Source organism: Chelonia mydas, chromosome 3, assembly GCF_015237465.2.
Source record: "Chelonia mydas isolate rCheMyd1 chromosome 3, rCheMyd1.pri.v2, whole genome shotgun sequence".
Classification (NCBI taxonomy): domain Eukaryota; kingdom Metazoa; phylum Chordata; order Testudines; family Cheloniidae; genus Chelonia; species Chelonia mydas.
In genome coordinates, this window is record NC_057851.1 from 5,308,815 (window position 1) to 5,333,161 (window position 24,347).

The following is a 24,347-nucleotide window of genomic DNA, read 5'->3' on the forward strand; positions in this document are numbered from 1 at the left end:
AGATATGCGCTTTATTACTGGGAGAATATAATTCTATCCTAGGATTCCCATCCAGTAGCTATTGAGGGCAGCCTCCTTCTGGGGGCTGCGGGTTAACGGCGGAGTCATTACAGTAGGAGACAGTGCCAGCCTGCCAACAGCAGCATTATGCTAACTTAGCTTGACCGATCAATGATCTTGCTTCTCTGATGTCTGTGGATTAATAGCTCTGCTGATGGATGCGCCATGGCAGTTTCCCATCACTTTCAATTTGGAGCAATTAACATCATTGAAGAACAGGGTGCGAAAGCTTTTGACTGTGCCTCTGGTTTTTATGTGCCGATATTTATAACCCACGCTGGTCTTGGGAATGTTCTGTTCCGCAACACAGAGCTGTCCTGCCTGCCAGCTGGGATGCAGCCGCTGGCCGTAACCCAGGAGCAGGGTTCCCCATCCAGCAGGAGGATGGTCTATTACACAGCCAAGTTTCAAGCCAGGAACTTTGAGAAGCATCCACAAGAGTTCAAACAGGAGAGCTGTAAACAGAGTCACCCACCCACGTGGCTAAGCCAGAGAAAGCTACGGGTCTCCGCTGCCTAAAGGATTATAACTAGCAATGCTGAAGCCATCAAGCCAGGTTCCAAGAGGTCCACAGGGTCCTCAAAAGCCTAACAAACTGTCACATAAACCTAGTGCTCCAGAGAAATGAAGCAACCGATAAGCGGTTCTAGTCGTCCCACCAAACGCACGTATGAAGAGCCACTGTACGAGCAGTTACCCAGCTGGAGACAGCATGTGTAGTAGTTAGAGCAGGGGATTGTGAATCGGGACCTCTGCCCTGTGTGGTTTGGAGGAAGTCATTTCACCACTCTGTGCCTTGGTTTTCCCATCTGTAGAATGGGGGTAATGTTACATACTTGAGCCGGCCAAAATTATTTCTTGCAAATGCAGTTGCTGTCTAATTCAGCCCTTTCTCTGCTCACAAACTGCACATGAACCCAGCGTGATTTGTACCGAGTCTGCCTGCTGTTCAGAATTGTTCATGGTGAGCGCTCAATATTCATCCGAGGATCTCAAAGAGCTTTGCAGGGCTGAGCAACGAGACGATCCCTGCTCTACAGAGGGGGAAACTGAGGCACGGAGCAGTGAAGTGACTGCCCAAGGCCACACAGCAAATCAGGAGGAAAGACAGGAAAAGAACCCAGGAGTCCGGATTCTCAGCACTCAGCGCTGGGCAATACTAGTTAAGGACTGGGAGAAGAAGTATTGCCCATGGCATGCCTGCTAGTGACCAGAACAGATTGAGCCAACGAAAGGAGTCTTGATCCTGGCAGCTGGGCTTGCTATGCCAGTGTCTGTCCTGCTTGCTCCTGCAGCCGTGACCCTGCCGGCAGCCCGTAGCTACAAGATGCAGGAAGGCAGCCCCTCCAGGCGCGAGCCGTAGCAGCTGGGCTAAGCTTGCTCCAGCCGACATTGCTCTCTCTGGATATAAAGCTGCTGCTAAGAATCTCCTTTGTACAACTCCCTTCCATGGTTCAGCCTTTGTCCAGAGGCACGGAGCTCTAACAATCCCCCAGCAGGTCTCGGGTGCCAGAGCTCATTACACGGAGCACGAAAACCCAGCCTGGGATTTGTCTAGGACTGTCACAGCTTAACACAAAGGGAAAGACCCTCCTCTGGCCACAGAGACCAGCCATCAGCAGAGCCTTTCAGCTGGGATTTCACAGGCAAAGGACTCTGCTAAGCTTGGAGAGCAGGGTCCAAAGAAAGAGGACCAAGGTCAAGCCGCACCCTGCGGCACTGTCCCCTGCAACTTATTCCAGATCCAGAGTGGATGGTAGTATCCCCCTTGTACAGAAACTGGGGAAACTGAGGCACAGAGAATTGCCTCAGCCAGGGTCCCACAGGGAATCCTTAGCAGAGCTGGGAACAGAAGCCAGGTCTCCGATGTCCTAGCCCAGCATCTTATCCACTGGACCATGCTGGATATAGTGAAGTGAGATCAGCAGCATGTGAATCAGCCAGGGAGACTAACTGGTCTCACTTCACTGTATCCAGCATGCTTTTAGCTAAATCTGACTTCTGAGCCCACACATGGTCACGGATTTCTTGGGTGGCCAACTTTAGACACCTTGAGCCTGATTTCCAGAGGCACTGGGTACCCATCAACAGCCTTGTCAACTCTTGTGACTGCATCATGAAACTTGTCCGATTTGGTTTTTTTCCCCCTAAAAGCCCCAAGTCCCGGAGTCTCGTTATTTCATGAAACTCATTCTTTTTATTTATTTTTTTTTAATATGTTTCTAGCTCGTAGGGTTTCAGAAAAAGCAGCTTGAAGAGGTGCCCGGAATGTGACCTAAAAGTTCAAAGAGGAAAGGAGAGAGAATGTTTTTTCCTTCCGTCTCATGATTTCTGTGGACCTGACTACCGATTTTTGAATGCTTAGGCTGGCAATATTGCAGCAACTCCGAGTGAAGGCAACGGCAGCTGCGGGTGCCCTACACCTCCGATTATCGGGCCCTAGCTGGCTTAGGAGAAGCTCCTAAGAACTGAGGCATCCCAAAAGAGTGGCCACTTTTGCAAACTTTGCCCTAAGTGACCATATCCCTTTAAGGCCCCTTCACCTTTCAGACACCGCACGATCCCAGCCACCGAAAGTCAACACCAGTAGGCTCCGTCTTTCTCACCCCACGTCTCCCCCTCTGCCAGCGCGCCGACCCCGCTCACACAGATGCCACTTGCAGGGTGAGAATGCAACAGAAATGACAGAGGCTCCACATTTCCCCTGGGGCTGCTGGCAGGTCGACAGCAGGGACACACCCAATCCTCGCCCCATAAAGGTCCATTTGAGTAGGGCCATGAGCTTCGGGCGCTGGCCCCTTGGTATCCTCCTGACCCAGGACAAGCTTAACACTTAATACAGCCCCTTCCCTCCCTCTTTGTCCCGTCTTCATTCATTCCATCCCCTAAATTCAACCCACTTCCCTCAATCCCCCTCCCCCTTTCAACAGCTCCCTCCCCATGTCTCCATTCCCCCTCTCCGCTACTGATTCCCCATCTCATCCTCTCCTGATACCCCTATTCCTCCTACCCTTCCCCCACACCCATTCACCCCATTGGGTCTCTCCCACTCTCATCCCATCAGTCTCTCCCACCTCCTCACTGGATCCGTCCTTCCAGCTCTTTGCCTCCCTGTCTCTCTCACTCCACACCCCTCAGGCTCTTTCTCTGCCTCTCACCTCTGACTTCTCTCACACACAGGCACACACACACACTCTCTCTTCCCCAGCCCGCCATTCACCACCCCCCACCTGTGCCCCTCTTCCACTTACTGATCTCCAGAGCACAGAACGAGCTATTCTCCTCTGCTAGGTTTATGGGGTGGGGAAAGCCACTGGGACTTTCACGGTTTTCCCAGTCCTGGGCTCCCCCCGTACAGCTCTGATGATGCCCCTCAATCCTGATCCACAGCCCCCCGGCTATTCTCGTCACGAGCTCTGCCCCGGCCCCAGCTCCTACTCATGCCCTTTCACCCTGGCCTGCAGCCCCCTGAGCCTGAGCCTCACCCGACCGGAGATTTTCCGACACACACAGTGGTTCAGAGACGTGACTAGAGAAGGAGGAGATCACGATCCACTTGTGATCTGGGCAAGGCTTGAACCTGGCTCTCCAGGGGGAAAAAGCTGGGGTATGAACATGCTCTTGTGCCCCTGAGTATTGGAAGAGGCAGAATCGAACCAGGATCTCATTACACTGCAAAGGATCGCTATAAAAGGAGGGGGATCAGAGGAGGGGGAGGAAGACAACCATTCTGCAGGAGAAGATATGACGAAAGGCTCGGCCTTGCCCAGGCTGCTACTTACAGAATTTGTACCCAGGATCTGCAGGTTGGGCTTCTCTGACTCCAGCAGCTTCGCCACCATCTTCAGAAAGCTCTCCACAAACAGGTTGATGCTCTGGCAGTGACAGGCCATTAGCAGCTGGTCCAAGGCTTCCATGGCAATGCACACGTACCTGAGGGAAACGGCATATTGCAAAAGTAACTCACCTTGTAGGAAAGGAGGCCCAGTGATTAGAGCAGGAGGACTGGGTCTCAGGAACCCTTGGGTCAACTGCCAGCTCTGCTGCTGACTCACTGTGCAATCCTGAGCCAGTCACTTCACCCCCCATGCCTCAGTTTCCCCATCTGTAAAGCAGGCTTACTGCACAATACACCATGAAGGAATCAGATCCTCAGTTTAATTCATTAATGTTTAGTATCAGAGGGGTAGCTGTGTTTGCCGCTTTTACAGATCCAGACTAAGAGTCCTGTGGCACCTTACAGACTAACAGACATATTGGAGGAGAACGAAGTGGGTATTCACCCACGAAAGCTTATGCTCCAATACGTCTCTTAGTCTATAAGAGACTCTTTGTCGTCATTAATGTTTGTGTATGAAGATCTTTGGAGGCTACAACAGCACAGGGCCCAGTCCTCAGCTGTCAATGGAGCCCTGTTGATTTACGCCAGCTGAGGATCTGGCCCAGGCAGTAATATAGCATTATGGGCAATTTGTATTAAACCCCACGTTTGCTTCTGAAAGGGTTAATCTGCTCCCAGCGCCCATTACTCTGCAAGAGGCTGCTGGGGAAATAACTGGAATGGTGCAAACTGAGGGTTAAGAGGACTTCTGGTGGGGAATAAGCTGCAGGAAGAGCTACTCAGAAAAGCAATACGATGATTCTCTTTACACGTTCATCTCTCTAGGAATAACAGCCCCACAAGGCCCAGAGAGCTCCAGGAGGCAGCAACAGAACAAGGCTCTGAATAGTGTTTTCCAAAGCTACCCAACCAATTCCGGATTCCGTCTTCCTGCTTGAGTGTCTTCTTACAGCTGAGTCCATGGGGACACAGGCTCTTTGGTCTTTTACAATATCCTGAGCCCCGCGACAGGAGGCAGGGCAGAGGGAGCATAACCCGATAGCAAAATAGAGCACTTTGGGGGAAGTCAGACATCCCACCACCCACAGTGATGGCTCAGAGCCCTTCTCCGGCTGAACATCTGCGAGCACTGGCGGCTGGACTCGGATCTCTTTGCTGGAGGCGAAAAGACCCTTTGCCTCCTCCCGATGAAGAGCAGCAGGAAACAATCACCTGGTACTAGTCATGCTACTAATGACTCGCCCCATGTCTTCTCCATCTTCAACTGCACAGTCTTTAGGGCAGGGAATCTAGCAGACAAAGGTCTAATGCGATCCAAAGGCTGGAAGCTGCAGCTAGACAAAGTCAGACTGGAACTAAGGCGTGGGTTTTTTTTAAAAACAGGGAGGGTAATTAACCATTAGAACAGCTTACCAAGGGTTGCAGAGATTCACTATCACTTGGCGATTCTTGAATCAAGACTGGATTTTTTTTAATCTATTTATTTAATTTATTTTAAGATATGCTCTAGTTTGAAAGGAATTATTATGGGGAAGATCTCTGCCCCGTGTTATAAACAAGAGGTCAGACTCCGGGATCACAAGGGTCTCTCCTGGCCTTTAATCTAGGAACCTAGTCAGTGCATTGTATGCGCAGAGACTCAACTAAATCACATCTGTAATGCTGCCCTTGCACCCCACGTGTAGCCAGAAAACTCTCCAGGCAGCCCTGATTTTCCAGAAAATACCTGGGTAAAAGTGTCCCTGGCACTGCCGGTCACCACCCCCAGCTCTGATGGATCATAAGAGAGGGTGAATTCCACATCAGGCATCTTACACCGACAGCATCCCCTCAAAGGTTAGGCCCCCGCCACTCGCTGATGTCAATGAGCGTGGTAGGTGCGTCTCAACTCCAAGGGCTGAGCCAATGAAGAACACCGGAGGGAGAAGTAGAAGGGCACCTCGCCAGACTGTTTGCAGTGAGTTGTCACTGCAGGTCTTTTCAGGTCACTTATTAAATCTCTTTTCTAATGCTCCTATATTTGAACAGGAGAAAAGAGACGGAAGGCGAACATCAGGGAATGAGTCTTTATTGGACACACACCACCATGCAGGCTGCCTGATTAGGTTCCAATTTCAGAATTTGTTCTGTGTCACATTTGGTTTCCAAGACAAATTGAATCTGGTTGTTTTGATGCGGCTCTGGAGGTGTCTGTGCATGCAGGCTGCAGATGGCTCTGGATTACTTCTCTGGTTGGCTAGTTATATGACAAAGAGACAGGCCAAGCAGCCTTTGGACCCTGCAGTCGTGGAAGGAGTGAGCTGCCCTGTTAGGATATAGATATTCAGGCCTGTCTGTAAAGGCCTGTACTTTAAGAATTTAGGGGTATTTTTATCACTTGGCTAGTTCTAGAGGTATAAAAGAAAGAATCAAAATCACTGTCTGCTGGTGTAAGGGCCTTCTCTTACTGTGACAGTTTGAGGCCCTGTGCTTAGGCTAAGGCCTTTGGCTAAGCAGCAGAGGCAGCCATAAGCCAGGAAGCAAACAGTCACATCCTCACATTCCAAACTAGTCACATTGAAAGAAGGTGCTATTGGGCTGTTACGAATACAATCCTGTCCTGATAATTCCTATCACCTCCAGAGAAAGGGAAGTGCCTAGAAAATGTAAAAGGAAACTTAGTTTGATAGCATCCTGTCTGGCAAGAACTCACTTATCAATAGCTGGGATGTGAAATCCTCACTTCTGTATTGTTTTGTCATTAGAGTTCCCACTTTGCTATTGTTTGTCTGTATAATCTCTGTCTGGTTCTGTGATTGCTTCTGTCTGCTGTATAATTAATTTTGCTGGGTGTAATCTAATTAAGGTGGTGGGATATAATTGGTTAGCTAATCATGTTACAATATGTTAGGATTGGTTAGTTAAATTTCAGTAGAATGATTGGTTAAGGTATAGCTAAGAATATTACTATATAAATTAGGGGCAAACAGGAAGTAAGTTGGGATTCGAAAATAAGGAAAAGGAACTTGTATTTAAGCTTGCTGGAAGTTCACCCCAATAAACATCGAATTGTTTGCACCTTCGGACTTCGGGTATTGTTGCTCTCTGTTCATGCGAGAAGGACCAGGGAAGTGGGAGAGTGAAGGAATAAGCTCTCTAACATGTCCCAGAAATGTATTTATTGCCCTTCCCCAAATTAAAGTGCACTCGCAACAGAGAGTCAGGTCCTCAGCTAGTATAAATCAGCGTAACTCCATTGAAGTCAATGGATCTGTCCCAATACCCTCAGTGGCTATTTCACAGACAGACTCAAGTCTTACAGATGGACCTGGGATTGGCAAACAAAACTGGGCTTTCCAGACAGCTGTTGGACTTCTGAGTTACCCCAGTGAAACCAACTAAAATCCCATGACCTGATCAAGAGAGTCAGCCAGCCCACTGAAAAGGTTTATGTACGGGGAAGGCAGGCGTAGGAAAGGCAGATCTAGTTCCAGACCTCTGGCAGCAGACAGTCTAGTGGTGAGGGCGCAAGCCCCAGAGCCAAGAGTTTGTAATTTCCAACCGTGCCTCAGACACTAGCCCCCATGTGTCGCCTGGGGCAAGTCCCATCACCTCTCTGTCTTAGTTTCCCTCACCCTCAGGGGCTGTTGGGAGGATGAGGTGGCTAATGTCAGCAACATGCTTTGCAGTAAGTGAGAGGCATTATTACAGCCTCCGTGAGCGTCCCTGTTCCATCTCTCAGACGCTGGTATCAGGGCTCTTGCTTTTCGCATACGTGACCCAGCCCGGCAGGATGTTTTTTTGAACACAGCCTGCCCCCCCGGAGCACGTAATGAGAATTATTTGGCTCTTTGCAGGGCAGGGTCCTGCTCCTCTGGCTTCAGCTAACAGATGTTTGGCATCAGGTGCTGCAACACAGATTTGATTAAAATCATAACACACTGACAATCCTCTGTCTCCCAGAGTCAAGTCAGCATCCTCCCAAGCTGTTTGCGCTTGGCAATGATCAGTGCAACCACCAAGCTGGACTCTGCGGGCCCCAATCTCTATCGATGGTCCTTATATGGCTCCTATCACTGTAGTATCCTCATAACCCCCGTATGAGTCAGGGAAGGGTGTTATTCCCATTGTACAGATGGAGAAGCTGAGGCACAGAGCAACTAAATGACTTGCCCAAGGTCATACAAGGAGTCTTTGGCAACACAGGGACTTGAACCCAGGTCTCCAAAGCCCTAGCCTACAGCCCTAACCACTGGACCACTGTTCCTCTTCTCTAGCAGCGTGACAGGAGCCCTTCCCCTAAGCTTGAACAGGAGTTACTCATACCCTAGGAAAGGAGAATAGGGTCGCAGGGACTTGCAGACAGTGCTGCCCATGCACTTAGCGTGGCTGTAAGCAGCCTAATGGCCTGGCCCGCAGAGCGTTAACGCCTTAGATCTCCCTCAGGCACACAGGGCAGAGTGAGTGATGGGCCGAGGACAGAAGGGCCCAGCCAGCTCAGAAGGAATACAAGCAATCCCGGAGCAGCAGCTCCTTCGGAGGGTGATGAAGCCTCCAGGGAAGGTGAACTCCCCCAGCTATTGGTGGACCGAGACAGGTGTGGGTTTGCTGATGGGTTCACCCCACTAGCTCACTGCTTCCTCCCCCGCAGCCTGGGCCTCAGCTCTGATGCCAGCAGGGGCTGCGGGCTCCGGTGGGCCACGTTCCATTTGGACCAGCAGCCCCCTGGGCCACCTCCCCACGTAAAAGATGAGGCCTGCCCCATTTAAACAAGAACCCAGCAGGCTCCTCACAAGTGCAGTGGCCTCTATTCCCGGCTCTGCCCCGATCAGGGTGTGATCTCGGGCCAGATCATCAGCTGCTGTCTGTCAGTGCGGCTCTGAACGGCGCTACGCTGATTTACGCCAGCCGGGCATCTGGCCCAGTATCCCAAATGACTTTACAAATATTAGTTCACTCAGCCTCCTGAGTTATGGAAAGCACGTGGCAGATCCAAGAAGAGCTCCTGGAGCACCTGGCTCTTGTCCTGGAGCATTAACCACAAGATCCCGACTGAGCAGGGGGGATGCCCGCAGTGCACCCCTTCCCCCAAGCCGTGAGGTGTTGGGGAAAGGAAACTGGGCTGGGAGGAGCCAGCCGAGAAGGAAGCCGGGGAGGAGCTGCAGAAGCAGCAGAGATGGAGCTCCACGGACACGATGAGATTTGCTACAGTTTTGACTGGGGCTGATCGGCTGTTTGCTCTCACCTCCTCCTTCACAGTCTCTTCACCGCCGCATCACTCCACACCTGCCCCTTCCTACCTTCCCTCACCCCCTCCTAACTCCAACCACCCACCTCCCAAAAAACTCATGGTACCATCACGTTGATTACACCATTCATCTATCATACCCCTCTCCCCTACCCTTCGTCTGGCCTCTCCATTTAGATCGTAAGCGCTTCAGAGGCAAAGGTTATGTACTACTCTGGGTCTGTACAGAGCCTAGCACAGGGCCTTGATCTCAGCGTGTCCCTGGGCATGACCGTAACAAACGTTTCCTAAGAGCATCCTCCTTTATCATCCCTGTGCTTCAGCTCCCGCCCTCCCCACCCCGCCACTCTAAGAGGAAGGATGATATTTACCAGCCTCCCAGGGGTGTTCTGAGCCTTAATTAACGTTTGTAAAGTATCCGAGGATCTGGGGAGGACAGCACTATTCATATTATTCTAGAGAGAGGCTCTCTTCATTCAGCAGAGATTAGCCTTGGCTTTCAGAGAGGAGAAGAGGGTGAAAAACAAAAACCACTCCATTCCAATTCACTCGGAGTTAGAAAGAGGTCACAAGAAAGGAAGACATAGGATGGCCGAGTGAGTCCCACCTGGATAGGCCGTGTCACACAGAGGTCCAGTAAGCAGCCAAGACAACCATGGATACAAGAATACAGCTAACGTACATTTCATGTCCTGACTCCTTAAAGATCCTAGATTTGGTAGCCTTGGTCACGTGCAACAATGACCATATCGCTCTGTAAGGGGGAAAACGACACGCATCAGAGGAAGAGAATCTCCAAGCAAAGATTTCTAGTACGAGCAGAAAATAAATCTGCAGATGGAGGCTCTATTTGCATGGGTCGCCGCCTTGCCTGAATGTTAAGATGATGCAGATGAAAAAAAATACACCGTCAGAAACAACGGACAGAGCGAACAGGCAATCAGCTGCTAAATACGTCAATGCACCAAATCCCTTTGTAAAAGGAAACTAGGAAGTGTACCACACAGCCTTGAGTATGAACGCCCAAACACACAGAGGAGAGAGACGGAGAGCCCCCCACAGCCAGAAGAAATGAGTTACTGTTCAATAGACTTTAACCTTCCACCTTCAGAAATACTAAAGATTTATACAGCGGTAAAAATCCGTCCGCACACTGGTGCCAAGTGCCAGCACAGAACTGCTGATCAATGGATTGCCACAACAGCAGAGATCTTAGCCAACTACAGCGGGTCTGTCTGCAAGCAGAGACATTTAGCTGCACTTGGCCTTTGTGCTAATAAGACACCAGCAGAAGCCCCCCCAAAAAGGTGGATGGGGTGTGAAAGATGCACTGTATACAACATGCAAAGCCAGCTACCTTGCTACAGACATGTACCTGCAGGGGAAGAGAAAACGGCAGTAGATAGCCAGCTACCCCCCAGAGACAGACACCCTTCTGCTGTCCTGCACTCCCCAAAGGGTGCCAGGCTTAGTTCATGCAGTTGCCTCTCAATTCTGAGGCAAAAGGGTGGATTCTGGTGCTAATGCCAAGGCCATGAAATCAGGGAGCACATGGGGTCCTGGTAACAGCACATAAGGAAGGTGTGTGTTTGACAAGTTGGTACCAGGCCTGATTCCACTCTCACTTACCCCAGTATTAGACCAGTGTAGCTCCATTGAAAACACTCCTATTCACGCTGGGGTGGAACACAGTGGGACCGAGCCCAACTGTGTGTATTTTAAAAATGGTGTCCTGAACCATATATTACAGGATTTGAAAGTCTGTTTTGGGGACAACTGAACACAGCGGTGGCCCAGAGGGCCAAATGGGACTCGGGAAGTCCTGGGGTGTGATTGACACCTGCTGCCTGCCAGTAACTGCTGGGTTCAATTGCAGGAGAGTTCAAAAAACAAGCAATTTCTAGAGAATGATTAAGGAAAATACAAGTGCAAGCAAATCAGATCACAGAGGTCACCCCGCGGGGCTACTAGCATGACCAACCATTGCAGAAGGATTCTGTAATTTTTTTTTCTTTTTTTTTTTTTTTTAAAAGACTATAACTTCATTTTACAAGGCGGGAGATCAGCGAACACAAACTAAATTCTGCAGCTCTCCCGTGGCTGTTTATTCTGGACCGACAATTCATTGCTTTTGAGTTTAGGTCACAGCACGATGCTGTCTGAAGAAGCACGTCAATTCCAACTGGTGATGACCTGAGCTTGATTTCAGGGATTAGAGAAAGACTTGAGATCTGCCCTTCTGCAGGGAATGAACTGATGCACTAAGTCAATTCCATGCCTGTACCACTGGCAGGGTGTGGGGGGAGAGGGGGAAGGAAAAACAGTGCCCAGAAAGTCTCGCATCAGATGTCAGACTCTCTTCAAGTCGTTCTTCTGGGTAGCATGCAGAGCCCCGTTAGCAGCCACTTATGTATATAACAGCAGACAGAGCTTTGGGGTGTCTTGTCAGTCATGATATCTGATTCATAGCAGACTGAGGGTTTTTCAACTTTTTCACTTCTTAGGAGCACCTCTCTGCCCCCTCTTCCCAGAGGACGAAAGCCAAACTGAACTTCCCACTGCACTGTGGCATTAAGATACATTTGTCAGTCTTGGCTTTGTTCCTGAGGCAAAGAGAATGAATCTCTCCCTTATTTCAAAGAGTGATCCCTTCTGCACTCTTCCAGCACTTGGCATCTCTAATCAGAGCAGCTGTCTAGTCTTAGCAACTGCTCTGCTACCAACGGGATAGGTTTGTAAACAATGCAAGTCCCAGACATGGCACTGCATAAAAGACAGACGGAGAAAAATGGAGAAAGAATATAGAATCCAGTCAACTGGCTGAGCCAAAAAATTGCAACGTCAAGGGAACAAATGAAATACAGTTTCTCTTCCTTCAATAGGTCCCATTCTATATTGCCCCAGAAAGAGATGTTAATCTGAGCCTTAGAGCAAGGTAATAATTGGTACCTAGGGGTGGAATCTTACAATCCTAGAACCACAGAAATCTAGGACTGGAAAGGACCTCAGTACGCCATCTAGTCCAGTCCCCTGCACTGAGGCAGGACCATGTATTATCTAGACCAGGGGTCGGCAACCGATGGCACGCAAGCCGATTTTTAATGGCACGCTGCTGCCTGCCGGGGTCCCAGCTGCCCTGGCAGCAGCGTGCCATTAAAAATCCTGCCCGCTCCGGCCCGCTCTTCTCCGCACACACACACACACACACCCCCCCGGCGGGGGCAGGGTGAAGAAGCTTGGTCCTGCCGGCTACTGCTGCAGGGCAGCCAAGCTCCCCCCTCCCCTGCCTCTTGCCCCAGCGTGCTGGGTTCCTGCCCCCCCTCCTCTCCCTCCCTGCCACTCATCAGCTGATGGCCCTTGCGAGAGAGGGGGAGAAGGGGAGCCACAGCGCACTCGCTGCTCCGGGGAGGAGGCGGAGAAGAGGTGGGGACGGGGCCGTGGGGAAGGGAGGTGGAATCAGGGCATATCCCCTCCAGCCCCCTGCCGTGAGCCGCTCAGGGCAAGGGGCTGGGCGCACCCTCACGACCCCAGCCCACACCCCAAGCCCTCTGCCCTGACCCCTGAACCCCCCTCAGCTCTCTGCCCTGACCCCTGCACCCTCCTCACACACCCCATGCCCTGACTCCTGCATCCCCCTCACATACCCCCAGCCCTCTGCCCTGATCCCTGCATCCCCCACGACCCCAGCCCTGACCCCTGCACTCCCCTCTCACATGCCTCCAGCCCTCTGCCCTGACCCCTGCACCTCCTCACACACACCCTCAGCTTGACCCCTGCACCCCCTCACACACCCCTTCAGCCCTCTGCCCTGACCCCTGCACCCTCCTCACACACACCCTCAGCTTGACCCCTGCACCCCCTCACACACCCCCACACCCCATGCCCTGACTCCTGCACCCCCCTCACACACCCTCAGCCCCCTGCCCTGAGTCCTGCACCCCCACACATACGCAGCCCCCCCACACCCTGTGCCCTGACTCTTGCACCCCCCACATTCCCACCCCCACCCTGAGCACCAAACGGGAGCTCCTGCGTACCCCCCCCAGCCCCCACATACCCACCTGCACCCTCACACCAAATGGGAGCTGCCCAGGTAAGCACTCCACACCCCAACCTCCTGCCACAACCCTAAGCCCCCTCCCTCATTCTAGCTCCTGGCCAGACTTTACACCCCAACCGCCAGCCTGCTCCTTCACCCCCAGCCCTGTGCTCAGTGCACTCCCACCCTCAGCTCAGAGCAGAGAGAGAGGAAGAGAATGGGCTAGAGCCAGGGAGAAGGTAGGTACCCACTCTATGTGGGCAGGGCTGGGACCCCAGACTGGCAGGGGGCTGAACGGGGCCAGCAGCTGGGACGCTGGCTGGCAGGAACCAGGGGACGGAACCCCAGACCGGCAGTGGGCTGAGTGGCAGCGGGCTGAGCCGCTCAACCCACTGCCAGTCTAGGGTCCCGGCGGCCAGCCCCTCTCAGCCCACTGCCGGTCTGAGGTTCTGACTGCCGGCCCCTCTCAGCCCACTGCCGGTCTGAGGTTCTGACTGCCGGCCCCTTGCTGGCCGGGGTCCTGGCCACAGGCCTCACTCAGCCTGCTGCCGGCCTAGGTGAACGGAACCCCAGGCTGGCAGCGGGCTGAGCGGGCCGGCGGCGTAAGATCAGCATTTTAATTTAATTTTAAATGAAGCTTCTTAAACATTTTGAAAACCTTGTTTACTTTACACCTGACAATAGTTTAGTTATATAATATATAGACTTAGAGAGAGGGACCTTCTAAGAGACGTTAAAATGTATGACTGGCACGTGAAACCTTAAATTAAAAGTGAATAAACGAAGACTCGGCACACCACTTCTGAAAGGTTGCCAACCCCTGCTCTCGACCATCCCCTAACGTGTTCTTATAAACCTCCAGTGACTGAGATTCCACAACCTCCCTGGGCAATTTATTCCAGTGCTTAACCACCCTGACAGGAAGTTTTTCCTAATGCCAACCTAAACCTCCCTTGCTGCAGTTTAAGCCCATTGCTTCTTGTCCTGTCCTCAGAGGGTAAGGAGAACCATTTATCACACTTCTCTTTAGAACAAACCTTTATGCACTTGAAGACTCCTCACATCCCCTCTCAGTCTCCTCTTCTCCAGTCGAAACAAACCCCATTTTTTAAATCTTCCCTCACAGCTTTCCTGCACCTTTTATCATTTTTGTTGCTCTCATCCAGACTCTCTCCAATTTGTCCACATCTTTCCTGAAACGTGGCACCCAGAACGGCATCTTACTTACAACCCTCCTGCTAATGCAATGGTTCTGTGAAAAGCAAACTGTGGGCTTAAGTCTCCTCCTCTTCCATGTATCCTACCTCCTCATTGCTACCAATGCAAAGTGCGCATAAAATACGACCTGCGCTCCTCCCAACACGGGTGGCAGCTGTATACACTCACTTTGCAAAGCGGTGGATGGTTACCTAATGGGCCAGGAGGAGGAGCAGCCGTCCCTATGGCTTTATGAAGCAGAGATTTTGATGACCATTTACACATATAGCACCCAGGCGAAGGGGCAGCGTGGTTTGGCGGGATTCATGAGGAATGTGCCACAGGATCCAGGGGTACAGTCGGATGGAACCCCATCTGCACAGGGGTGCATGGGCAAAGGAACAGGCTCGACACAGACAGTTGGACTTTGCGCCCCATGAACGATTAAAGAATTAGAAAATGCCTTATAGGGACTGACCTCCTTGAGTCTATCTATTTAGCTGAACAAAGAGACGGTTAAGTCTATAAGTACATACATAGGGAACAGAAATTTGATAGAGGGTTCTTTAAGAGGCATAACGAGATCTACTGGCTGGAAGTTGAAGCTTCAGACTAGAAACAAGGTGCACATTTTTAACAGTGAGGGTAATTAATCATTGCAACAACTGGGGGATTCTCCATCACTGGCATTTTTTAAAATCAGGACTGTAAGTTTTCCTAAAACATAATTCAGACAGCGATTAATTCAGGGCAGTTCTCAGGCCTGCGGTACACTGGAGGGCAGATTAGATGATCACAATGGTCTCTTCTGACCTTGGACCCTATGAAGGCCACAGGTGCCCAAGATTCAGGATAAACCAGAAGTGAGGATTTTCATTAAAAGATACTTGTAGCCCTTTTCCCCTGAGCAGAGTCTTGAAAAAGTAACTGATAGAAACAGGTGACCAGGGCTAAAAGCAACAAGCCAGCATGGCTCCACTCCTGCAGCAAGAAATGGGGTGGGGAAAGTTCTAAAGATCTCAGACACTTGGTACGTAAAACAAATCAGTTAAGAGCCTGTGGTGTAACCCAGCATCTTCACCCACCAACCCACAAAGTCCTCGAGCCTGCCCAAGCACAGCGTTCTAGCAATGGTGGGCAGGAATCAGCTATGTTTTGCAGTCCTGCCCCTCAGTGCTATGGATGACTTTGGGTAAGCAGTAGCTGTTGCAAGCCTCTTAACAGCTTCTAGCTACTACAGGGAGAGGTGCTTTGGAACTCCATATGCATGGATGAATGGGTACTCTGAGCTTGGTGTGACTCCAGGCATACGTAGGTGCAGAGGAGAACGGCACAGTAATTCAATTCCTGGTCTCACACCACGTGTACATTCATAGGTGACAAGATACCATCGTCTAGGTGTAACCTGATGTGTGTGTAGCTGGCCAGGCAACAGAGAACATAGTAGTTTGGGTGTCCCCCAGGACATATGGATATTTTAGTGCTTGGTGCGCCAATTCATCCCATTAGCTTCGTTCAGTCTTTGCCTGGACCTTGTCCCGTACGTTTTGGGCACTCACTCTTTCTGCACACGCCGTAGTTGTTGCTGCGAGTCAGTGTCACGCTGCCTCTTACCCATATCGGTGCCGGCCCACATCTCGGATCAGCCTCTCCGAAAGGTACGCGCCAATGCGGTCTAGCTTCTCCGGCGCAGACAGCGCATAGAAGGTCAGCTTCTCCATGTTGGTTTTTACCAGCCCATCCTGGAAAACAGACCGACACGGGGTTTGATCTCCTTTGCCTTTTACAAGGCAATTCCCAAGGAACGGCACAGGGGAAGGGGCTATGGAGCTTTCGGCCTCCAGGTTGAAATCGACAGCACTGGAAGTCACACCAATTGTCATCCTGGTTCAGACCAATAGCCTAATTAGTCAGTTAGCATTTCATATCTCGGACGCTGGCCAGATTCTTGATGTTTCGGAGGAAGGTGCCCGAAACGCCCCCGTCAGCTGTCAGTATCCGTTAGCATTGAGGGATCTGCTGCCCAGCGGCCTGTGTGAAATGAGTGGAGGAGTCACTGCAGTTCCCACCACGCACTTCACAGCTGGCACAAGCTGGCAGCCTCAGTCCGGAGTCAAAGGACTGACTAGCAGCAAAGTGAGCCCTCAGGGTCATGCCTGAAGCACACTGGTGAGGAACTGGTGTCTGTGGAACCTGGCTGGGACTAAACAGAGACCTCCGCCTCCGGGGCGGACAACCCACCAGCTTGAATCAGCCTTCAAGTCACTTCAATCTATTTGCCCCTTTTGCCCCCAAGCTTTATCTCCAGCTGCGGCAAGCCACACACTTTTTTGCAGGGATGGTGCCGAGGTCAGGCCACCTATCCAAGTGTCGTATGTTGGGAACTTGGAGCTCCTCAGATGGGAGGTGCTGTAGAAATGCAAGGTCTCACCACCTCACCATCTTCCTAAGATGATCTTTAGGACCAAAGTGATCTTCAGCCACTAAGGTGGAAGGTACTAGGCCGGATTCTGCCCTGTACCTGGTGTAGTTTACATCTGCTGGGGTTACACAAGCAGCCTGGGATAATTACCTGCCTTTTCAGCACGAGTGTCAATCTCCCAGCTCTCTTTGAAGATGCTGTTGCCATCCTATTAGGAGACCACCAGCCGCGCATCCCAGACATCAATTCCTACTCGTGTCTGGTGGTATTTGCATGCATGTGGTCACAATTAGTTACAAGGCGATGCTGCTAGCTTGCCTCTTGTTCTCCCATCCATCCATGGCATTTATTATACATCTATTTTATACACAACAGCAGAACACCTCTTTAGGGAAAAGAAAATTTCATCTGTTCCTCCAGACAAAATTATACTGTAATGTATTAAAGGATCTGTTCCAGTTAGTTCTTCATTGTACCAGGGCACGAAGTTGTTGAGATAAAAAAAACCATCTCTTAGCGGGACAATGACAGCATCTTCAAAGAGAGCTGGGGGATTGACACTTTCACTGAGTGGGCAGGTAATTATCCCAGAAAGCTGCTTGTGTGTCATGGAAAGCTTTGAAAAACAGTTTTCTTTAGAAATCATTCTGTTCCCGTGTGAGATGTTTTCAACATTCCTCCTCCCTTATTCTGTACTGCCAAGGACTTTGGCATGAAAACAAGAGTCTTGAATCTGGAGGCGCTTCTGCCACTCCTGCTTCCCTGTTTATGTCCTCACCCATCCACTTGTGACATCAACCACTGAATCACATAGATGTCAAAGAAACATGGTCGGGGAGGTAATATCTTTTATTGGACCAACTTTTGTGGATGAGACAGACAAGCCTTTGAGCTTACACCGGGCTCTTCTCCAAGACTGGGAAACATACTCAGAGTGTCACAGCTACAGACAAAGTGGAACAGATGTCAAACAAAGACTGGTGACATAATGTGGGAAATAAGCAACCAATGTGAGATGCTTTTTAAACTTGGCAGTGATATGTATTCCGGGCTCTGTTGTCTACTGTTTAGGACAGTCCTGGGAGCCAGGAGTCTTAGGTTCCCCCTATTCACGGTTCTGCGACTGAGTGAGTTTGAGACAAGTCACTAGCATCCAGTACTTCCAAATTCGGGGCCAAACGGTGCTACGGACATGGACCTGATTGCAATTAACTCAAGTTAATGAACGTAATCATAAACACTAGGCTAAACACTCCTCTAATGTTTGTGGCAGGACTTAGCCCGGGGTAACCCACACACACTTGTGTCTTGAAACAAATATTTGGGGAGTGTTTAGACTAGCATTTACAGCTGTGGTTATCACCTCGAGCTGACGACAAATCTAGTTAAACCCTAGTCTAGACAAACCCAGAGAGGCCATTATAGCTCAGGTGGTAAGGGCTTTGGCTTTTGGTACCAACACACAATCCTTCTAACTAAAATTAAGGGCAGATTACAGAAAATTAAATCCTCCATGTACGGCCCGGAGGAGCCTTAAGAGGTCACCTTTTCTGCAACAGCATTCCCCTGGCGTGCAGGTGAACACCCCTGAATGACAGTGAGTTCCCTGCAATCCTGCACACAGGAGAAACGTGAAAATTCTGGGACTGTTTCCAGCAAGCAGGGGGCTGTTAAATTATTGTGCTTAAATTAAACAGGATGCTCATTTACCTCTGGATCCTCCGGAAAGATATTGTCCACTAGCCTCTTGTAACGGGGACGCAACGCACCACAGCAGCCACACACACCTGGAAAAGAAAGGAAAAGCTAGTCAGCAATGCAGCAGGGCAGCGGTCCTCCTCACGACCTATCCTTCGTCAAGAGCCAAAGATGTGCTCCGAACAGAGGAGACGGTTCCAGGGAGAGGCATGTTTGACAGAAAACACGTACCCTGCTAACAAGAAAACAACCACCACTCATAGCATTACTCAGCGACTGCTCGGGGCCACGAGCGCCTGCAAAGGGATGAATCACGAAGATTAACGCCACCGTAAAACGTCATGACTGAGAAGACAAGGGAAACACTGGAAGCCCAGTGCAGAACAGGAGGGAGCTCTCTGTGTTGTTGTTTTACGAATATCCTATGCCCTGCAGTTTACCTGCTGGATATGATCCTGCCTGACTGCACGGAGTTAAATCAAAGAAGGCCACGGGGGGAAAACAAGCAGATAACGAAAAAATGACATATTGTACAGTGAGAGAGAATATCCAGGGTCTTTAAGAGAACGATGGGGGATCCATTAATTGGGAAATGCCCACCTGCCTGGCTCCAAACAGGTTAAATTCTCCCCAGGCCCAAGCTTAGGGTCAAAGGGGCACTATACTATTAAAGACGCTGGCCTACAGAGGAGTTGGGGGGTAGGGAGCAGCGGGCAGCAATAGCTGGAGATGAGCCTCTGACAGACACACACTGGGAGAACATGGCTGGGGCAGTCTATATCTCCAAGGCCACAAGTCGGGTGTCTGGGCTGAGTGGAATTTACCCAACACTTGCAAAGAAAGAATAAAGTTTTGGGAAGATCCAGATGGACAGGCCTTTTGTTAGTCAATCTCTTCCCCCTGCTTGCTATGTACCTCTGGGTGAATAAATAATGCTTGTCTTTAAATAACCTATTTTTGAGTCACTTTGATCAGCTGTTGCCACAGAACTCTGGAGGAAAACGTCTCACAGTTGTACACAATGCAGATTCTGACTGTGGCAACAGTGCGACCTGAGATCCTCTTACATTGTTAGGCACAGAAGGTTGCACCGTAGGTCACCCACAAGGCAATCGCCCTTCGGCTGGCAAGAATGCCTGTGATTTGACCAGGACCTGAATTCCATGAGCTGCATATTAATTGCGATCAGCTGAAGTAGTAAAGCTAAAAGCTACGGCCAGCCACTTCAGCCAGGAAAACTGAGGGGGGAGGGGACAAGTGCTGAGGCATTTGCGGTCCTAGCTAATGAAGCACTCTTCCTGGTAGAGAAGAGACAAGGCTCAGGTGTAATGATGACTGGACACAGGCTGTCCTTATGGTTCTCTCTGGCTCACTGGCCCCTAAGTAAGGAAAGTGATCGCTTTACATAAGCTATTACCAGCAGGAGAGTGGGGTGGGGGGAGAGAAAACCTTTTGTAGTGGTAAACACCCATTTTTTCATGGTTTGTATGTATAAGAACATCTTCTGTATTTTCCACAGTATGCATCCGATGAAGTGAGCTGTAGCTCACAAAAGCTTATGCTCAAATAAATTGGTTAGTCTTTAAGGTGCCACAAGTCCTCCTTTTCTTTTGGACCCTAAGTGACTCTCACAGCTAATGCTATCTGCTGTCACTACACAGAACCCTCCCCCCAGGTCCTGGCCTGGCCTCAGAAGAGATGGAAGCGTTGCTGACTGCACAATAATTCTTTGGTCCTGGATCTCACTTCCCACTTGGTCCAAGAGAGTCCACGTTTGTTGGTTTCCAGGGCACCCTTCAAGGGTTTTGTATTCGCCCAGTCTTACCTGGGGGGATGGTGGTTAAATGGGATTAGAGCTGGGAGAGATGGAGAATGCAATTGGTGGCAGACTAGGAGTTGGATTTTTTTGGGGGGTGGGAGGAAGAATCGATCCAGATTAAATTCAGTACGTGTTACAAGAGAAAATTACAGATACCTGCATGATCAGGGTCCGTTCCTATAATCCTGACTCACAGGAGTAAATTTTACTCATGCCAGTAACCCCACTGACCCCCGTGAAACCATAAACATTGCTCGTGTTTAGCGAGGGTGGCAAGAAGGGACTGTCACACAGAAGGTTTTGACAAGCAGAAATAAATATTAATTAATTCCCTCAATGCAGGCAATTTATAGGCACACCAGCAGGACACTGTTTCGTAGGATTGCTGGGATTTTACTCGCTTAGAAAGGTATGTGCAACTGGTAGAACTCAATCTCTCAAGTTCGTAGCCCAGACCCCCCAGCCAGCTACACCGACCGTGACTCCACTGATGCCAATGAAGACATGCTGCCATGAAACCCACCCTGTCCATCTAGCCCAGAGTCTTCTCCCATACAGTCGCCAGCCTAGATACTTCAGAGGAAAGTACAATAAACCCTGCAACAGGCAGATGTGAAATAATTTGCCCCCGTGGCAGTCTCATCCCAACCCCGACTAGTTAGAGATTAGCTTAAAACCTCATGCTTCAGGGTTTATCTCCCTTCTGGGTGTTCTTGTTCGCTATATAAATGCCCAATCCCAATCAAAAATCCAGCCTAAAATACGCAGTATGAGTAGAACACCAATAGTGGCTTGTTCTTCCTTGCCAGTAAAAGCACTTTGCAAACACTGAGTGCTATACAAATAACGCTAACAGAACTGCGCTGGGAGCCCTCCAGTGGGAGAGGGCTGATCTCCAGACCTTGGGTCTCTCCTCATTAAAGTTTCCTGGGACAACATGAGGCGTGACAAGTTGGCATCAACAAAGGCAGCTGAATTCAGCTAGATGTTAGTTTGCAGCGTTTCTCAACATGCATCTTGCTGACCCACTCAGCTTGCTCATCGGGACAGTCCCCTCCCCAGCCCGCCTATGCATGAGTGGCAGTAGAGAAGATTGCTCTGAAGAGCTCATCGGTTCCCAACCTTCCTTGATTGGACCTGCCTCTACTTGCAGAAGATTACACCTCACCTAATGTCACCTCACTTCATGCCTCAAAGCACTTCCTGCATCTTGCCCAGCTTCTCTGCCTTTCCCCCCCCGCTCATCACCCGGCCCTCTTCTCATTTATTTATTTCCTCTGCTTTTTCCCTTTTTGTCCTCTGGCATCCATCCTTGGTTTAACTCCATTTTTTCCTCCCCATTTTTCTCTGGTTCCTCCCCAAAGCTGCCCTGCTCTCTCCTTTCCCCCAGCATTTCCCCCCACACACACACACACTCCCAGTGTCATTGCCCCATATTTCCTCCCTCTCTTCCCCTATAGCTGCAACTAACCCCCGCCTTGGTCATCAACATGGTTTGAGTCTAAACCCTTCCAAGCTAAAAGCATGAGCTTCTATTCCAGAGGCAGGCAAACTACGGCCCACGGGCCACATCCGGCCCGTAGGACCCTCCTGCGGGGCCCCTGAGCTCCTGGCCCGGGAGGCTAGCCCCCGGCTCCTCCTCTGCTGTCCCCCCTCTCCCGCAGCCTCAGCGCACCATGCTAACGGTGTCGTGTATTAAACTGCTCCGCGTAGGAACATGCTACTGGTAGCAGTTACGGAGAGCAATTTCCGGCACTACCCTGGCACAAAGCTCTGGGCAGCACGGCTGTAGCGCCGCCAGCCACCGGTGCTCTGTGCTGCGCGGTAAGGGGGCAGGGAGCAGTGGGGGCTGGACAGAGCGCAGGGGAGTTCGGGGGGGTGGTCAGGGGGCAGGGGTGTGGATCGGGTTGGGGCGCTCAGAGGGCAGGGAACAGCGGGGGGGGTTGAATGGGGCGGTGGAGGCAAGGGTTCAGGGGGCGGTCAGGGGACAGGGGGGGTTGGATGGGGCAGGAGTCTGGGGGGGTGCCGTCAAGGGGCAAAAAGCAAGCGGTGGGCACAGCAAGGCACAGCCTCCCCTAACCAGCCCTCCATACAATTTCCAAAACCTGATGTGGCCCTCAGGCCAAAAAATTTGCCTGCCCCTGTTCTATTCCTTGAGTTAAAGTAGTAACTCCACCAGCTACTAGCTGTAGTAGACTCTTATCCACTCATGTGAGCCAGCCACTAGAGGGGGACAAAGATCCACATTTTTCTAGTGCAAGTCACGCAGCCATGGGGCAACTGCAGCTTTACAAGTGCAAGGGAAATCAGAACCTGGGTGGGTACTCTCAACAAAGAGCATTACCTCCATGGCATGCAGTGAAAAGGCATAAGCCGAGGACTTCATTCAGCAATTCACTCCCCACAGAAAGGAAATGCACCCAACCAGAAACAGCGCAAGCAACTGATTACATAAGGGTAAGTAAATCATTGTTTACACAAAATGATGGGCAAGAGATGAAGCACCGGATCACTGGGCCCTGCACCAAAACGCTGGTGTGTAATCAGATCACCTCATCCAACAGGCGCCCACCCAAGTCATCTGCTGTCCAGCCATACTGGTCAGGAGTTTGATTACTCCCTTACTATTGGCAGCATGTATTACAGAATCAGCGACAGATGGAAAAGAATACAACCCATTGAAATGAGAGCGGATGCACCTATTAGTTCATCTCATCCTCCCTCTCTCCACCCTCCCTACCAATGTAGGGCTCTTCCCAATAATATATTCTTGACCATCCAAAGGTCCCAATGGCATGCTAATGGAAGAGTCTCTCAAAGAGGTGAGTCATTACAATGTCACTAATGCATCAATGCCAAAGGTACCCTGCACCAGACTGGTCGTCCATGCCAGCACTGGCTATTTCCTGAAGAGAGGTCCGGTTAAAACGGCACTGGGTCATCCCACAGAGCATTGTGGTCAAATAGGAACCATCTAAAGAGACCACAAACTCTAATCAAGGAACCTCTAAGGAGACCATAAAACCAGCCTTGTTTAAGACTTCTGGCCTTCTGTTGTATCACAGGAAAGAGACTAGACTTTAGTTACTAGCTCCTCTCTTCCCTGACCCATCTGAGAAAAGATCTTACCGCAAAGACAAACAGCAATATTTATGCATCCCCACCTGACCTCGGTTTTGCAGCTTGCCTGTCAAAACCTCTCTCTATCAACCAACTTGAGTACAATATTTAGACAGAGTCACCACTCATATTCAACTCTATTCACTGAGTGATAGGGTGACCAAATAGCAAGTGTGAAAAAATGAGATGGGGTGGGGGGTAATAGGCGCCTATATAAGAAAAAGAGTCCCCAAAAACAAGACTGTCCCTTTAAAAACAGGACATCTGGTCACCCTACTGAGTGATGATGTTTCCATAGTATTGCACAGGGCCTGCTCAGCAGAGAAAACAGGTACCCAGTAGCCTCAACGCACACACCCCCTAACCCCCTTTTGTCTCTCCAAACAAGCCGCATGCAGGAAAGCAAGGTCAGGAACAATCTAAGCAAATACATTAAAGAACAAATTCCCAAGGAAGTTGTCCAACATCTTCACAACACAATCAATCATTTCTGCAGAACGTGAGCAACTTGATAGGTGTCACCAAAGAGAATTTTAAAAATACAAAGACCAATGTCTTCACACACAAGACCTCACGGGCAGGAGATGAGATAGCCGGGGGGTGGGGGGGGAAAGGGAGAGGAGGTGGCATCGGACTATGGAACCTCTGTCTTCTAGGTCACCCGTCCCAATCTGTTCCCTATCAGTGGTAGCCAAATGTTACAATCTGATGAGATCTAGTGAAGAAGCATCCACATGGCAAGAAACACAGGAAAGAGTTGCCCCGATACTGTGCTTTACAGACAACAACGGACCCTCACAACGCATCTCAAGGTCGGTATTACTAAGAGAGGAAGGATGAGCCAGTGGTTAGAGTGCCTATCTGGGAGACCAAGCCCTTGCCCTTCCACAGACTTCATGTGGGACCTTGGGTGAGTCACCCAGT

At 50.4% G+C, this 24,347-nt stretch overlaps 1 protein-coding gene across 9 annotated transcripts in view; it reads right to left on the reverse strand.

Moving 5' to 3' along the window:
- EFR3B (EFR3 homolog B) overlaps window positions 1-24,347 on the reverse strand; it is a 155,252-nt gene that overhangs the window by 62,022 nt on the left and 68,883 nt on the right. For all 9 annotated transcript variants that reach the window (XM_037893784.2, XM_037893783.2, XM_043542063.1 and 6 more), the window contains exons 2-4: window positions 18,497-18,573; window positions 15,979-16,106; window positions 3,843-3,993 (exon numbers count right to left, since the gene is read on the reverse strand). In XM_037893784.2, coding sequence (XP_037749712.1) covers window positions 3,843-3,993; window positions 15,979-16,106; window positions 18,497-18,573 — 356 coding nt within the window. The remainder of the gene's footprint in view (window positions 1-3,842; window positions 3,994-15,978; window positions 16,107-18,496; window positions 18,574-24,347) is intronic.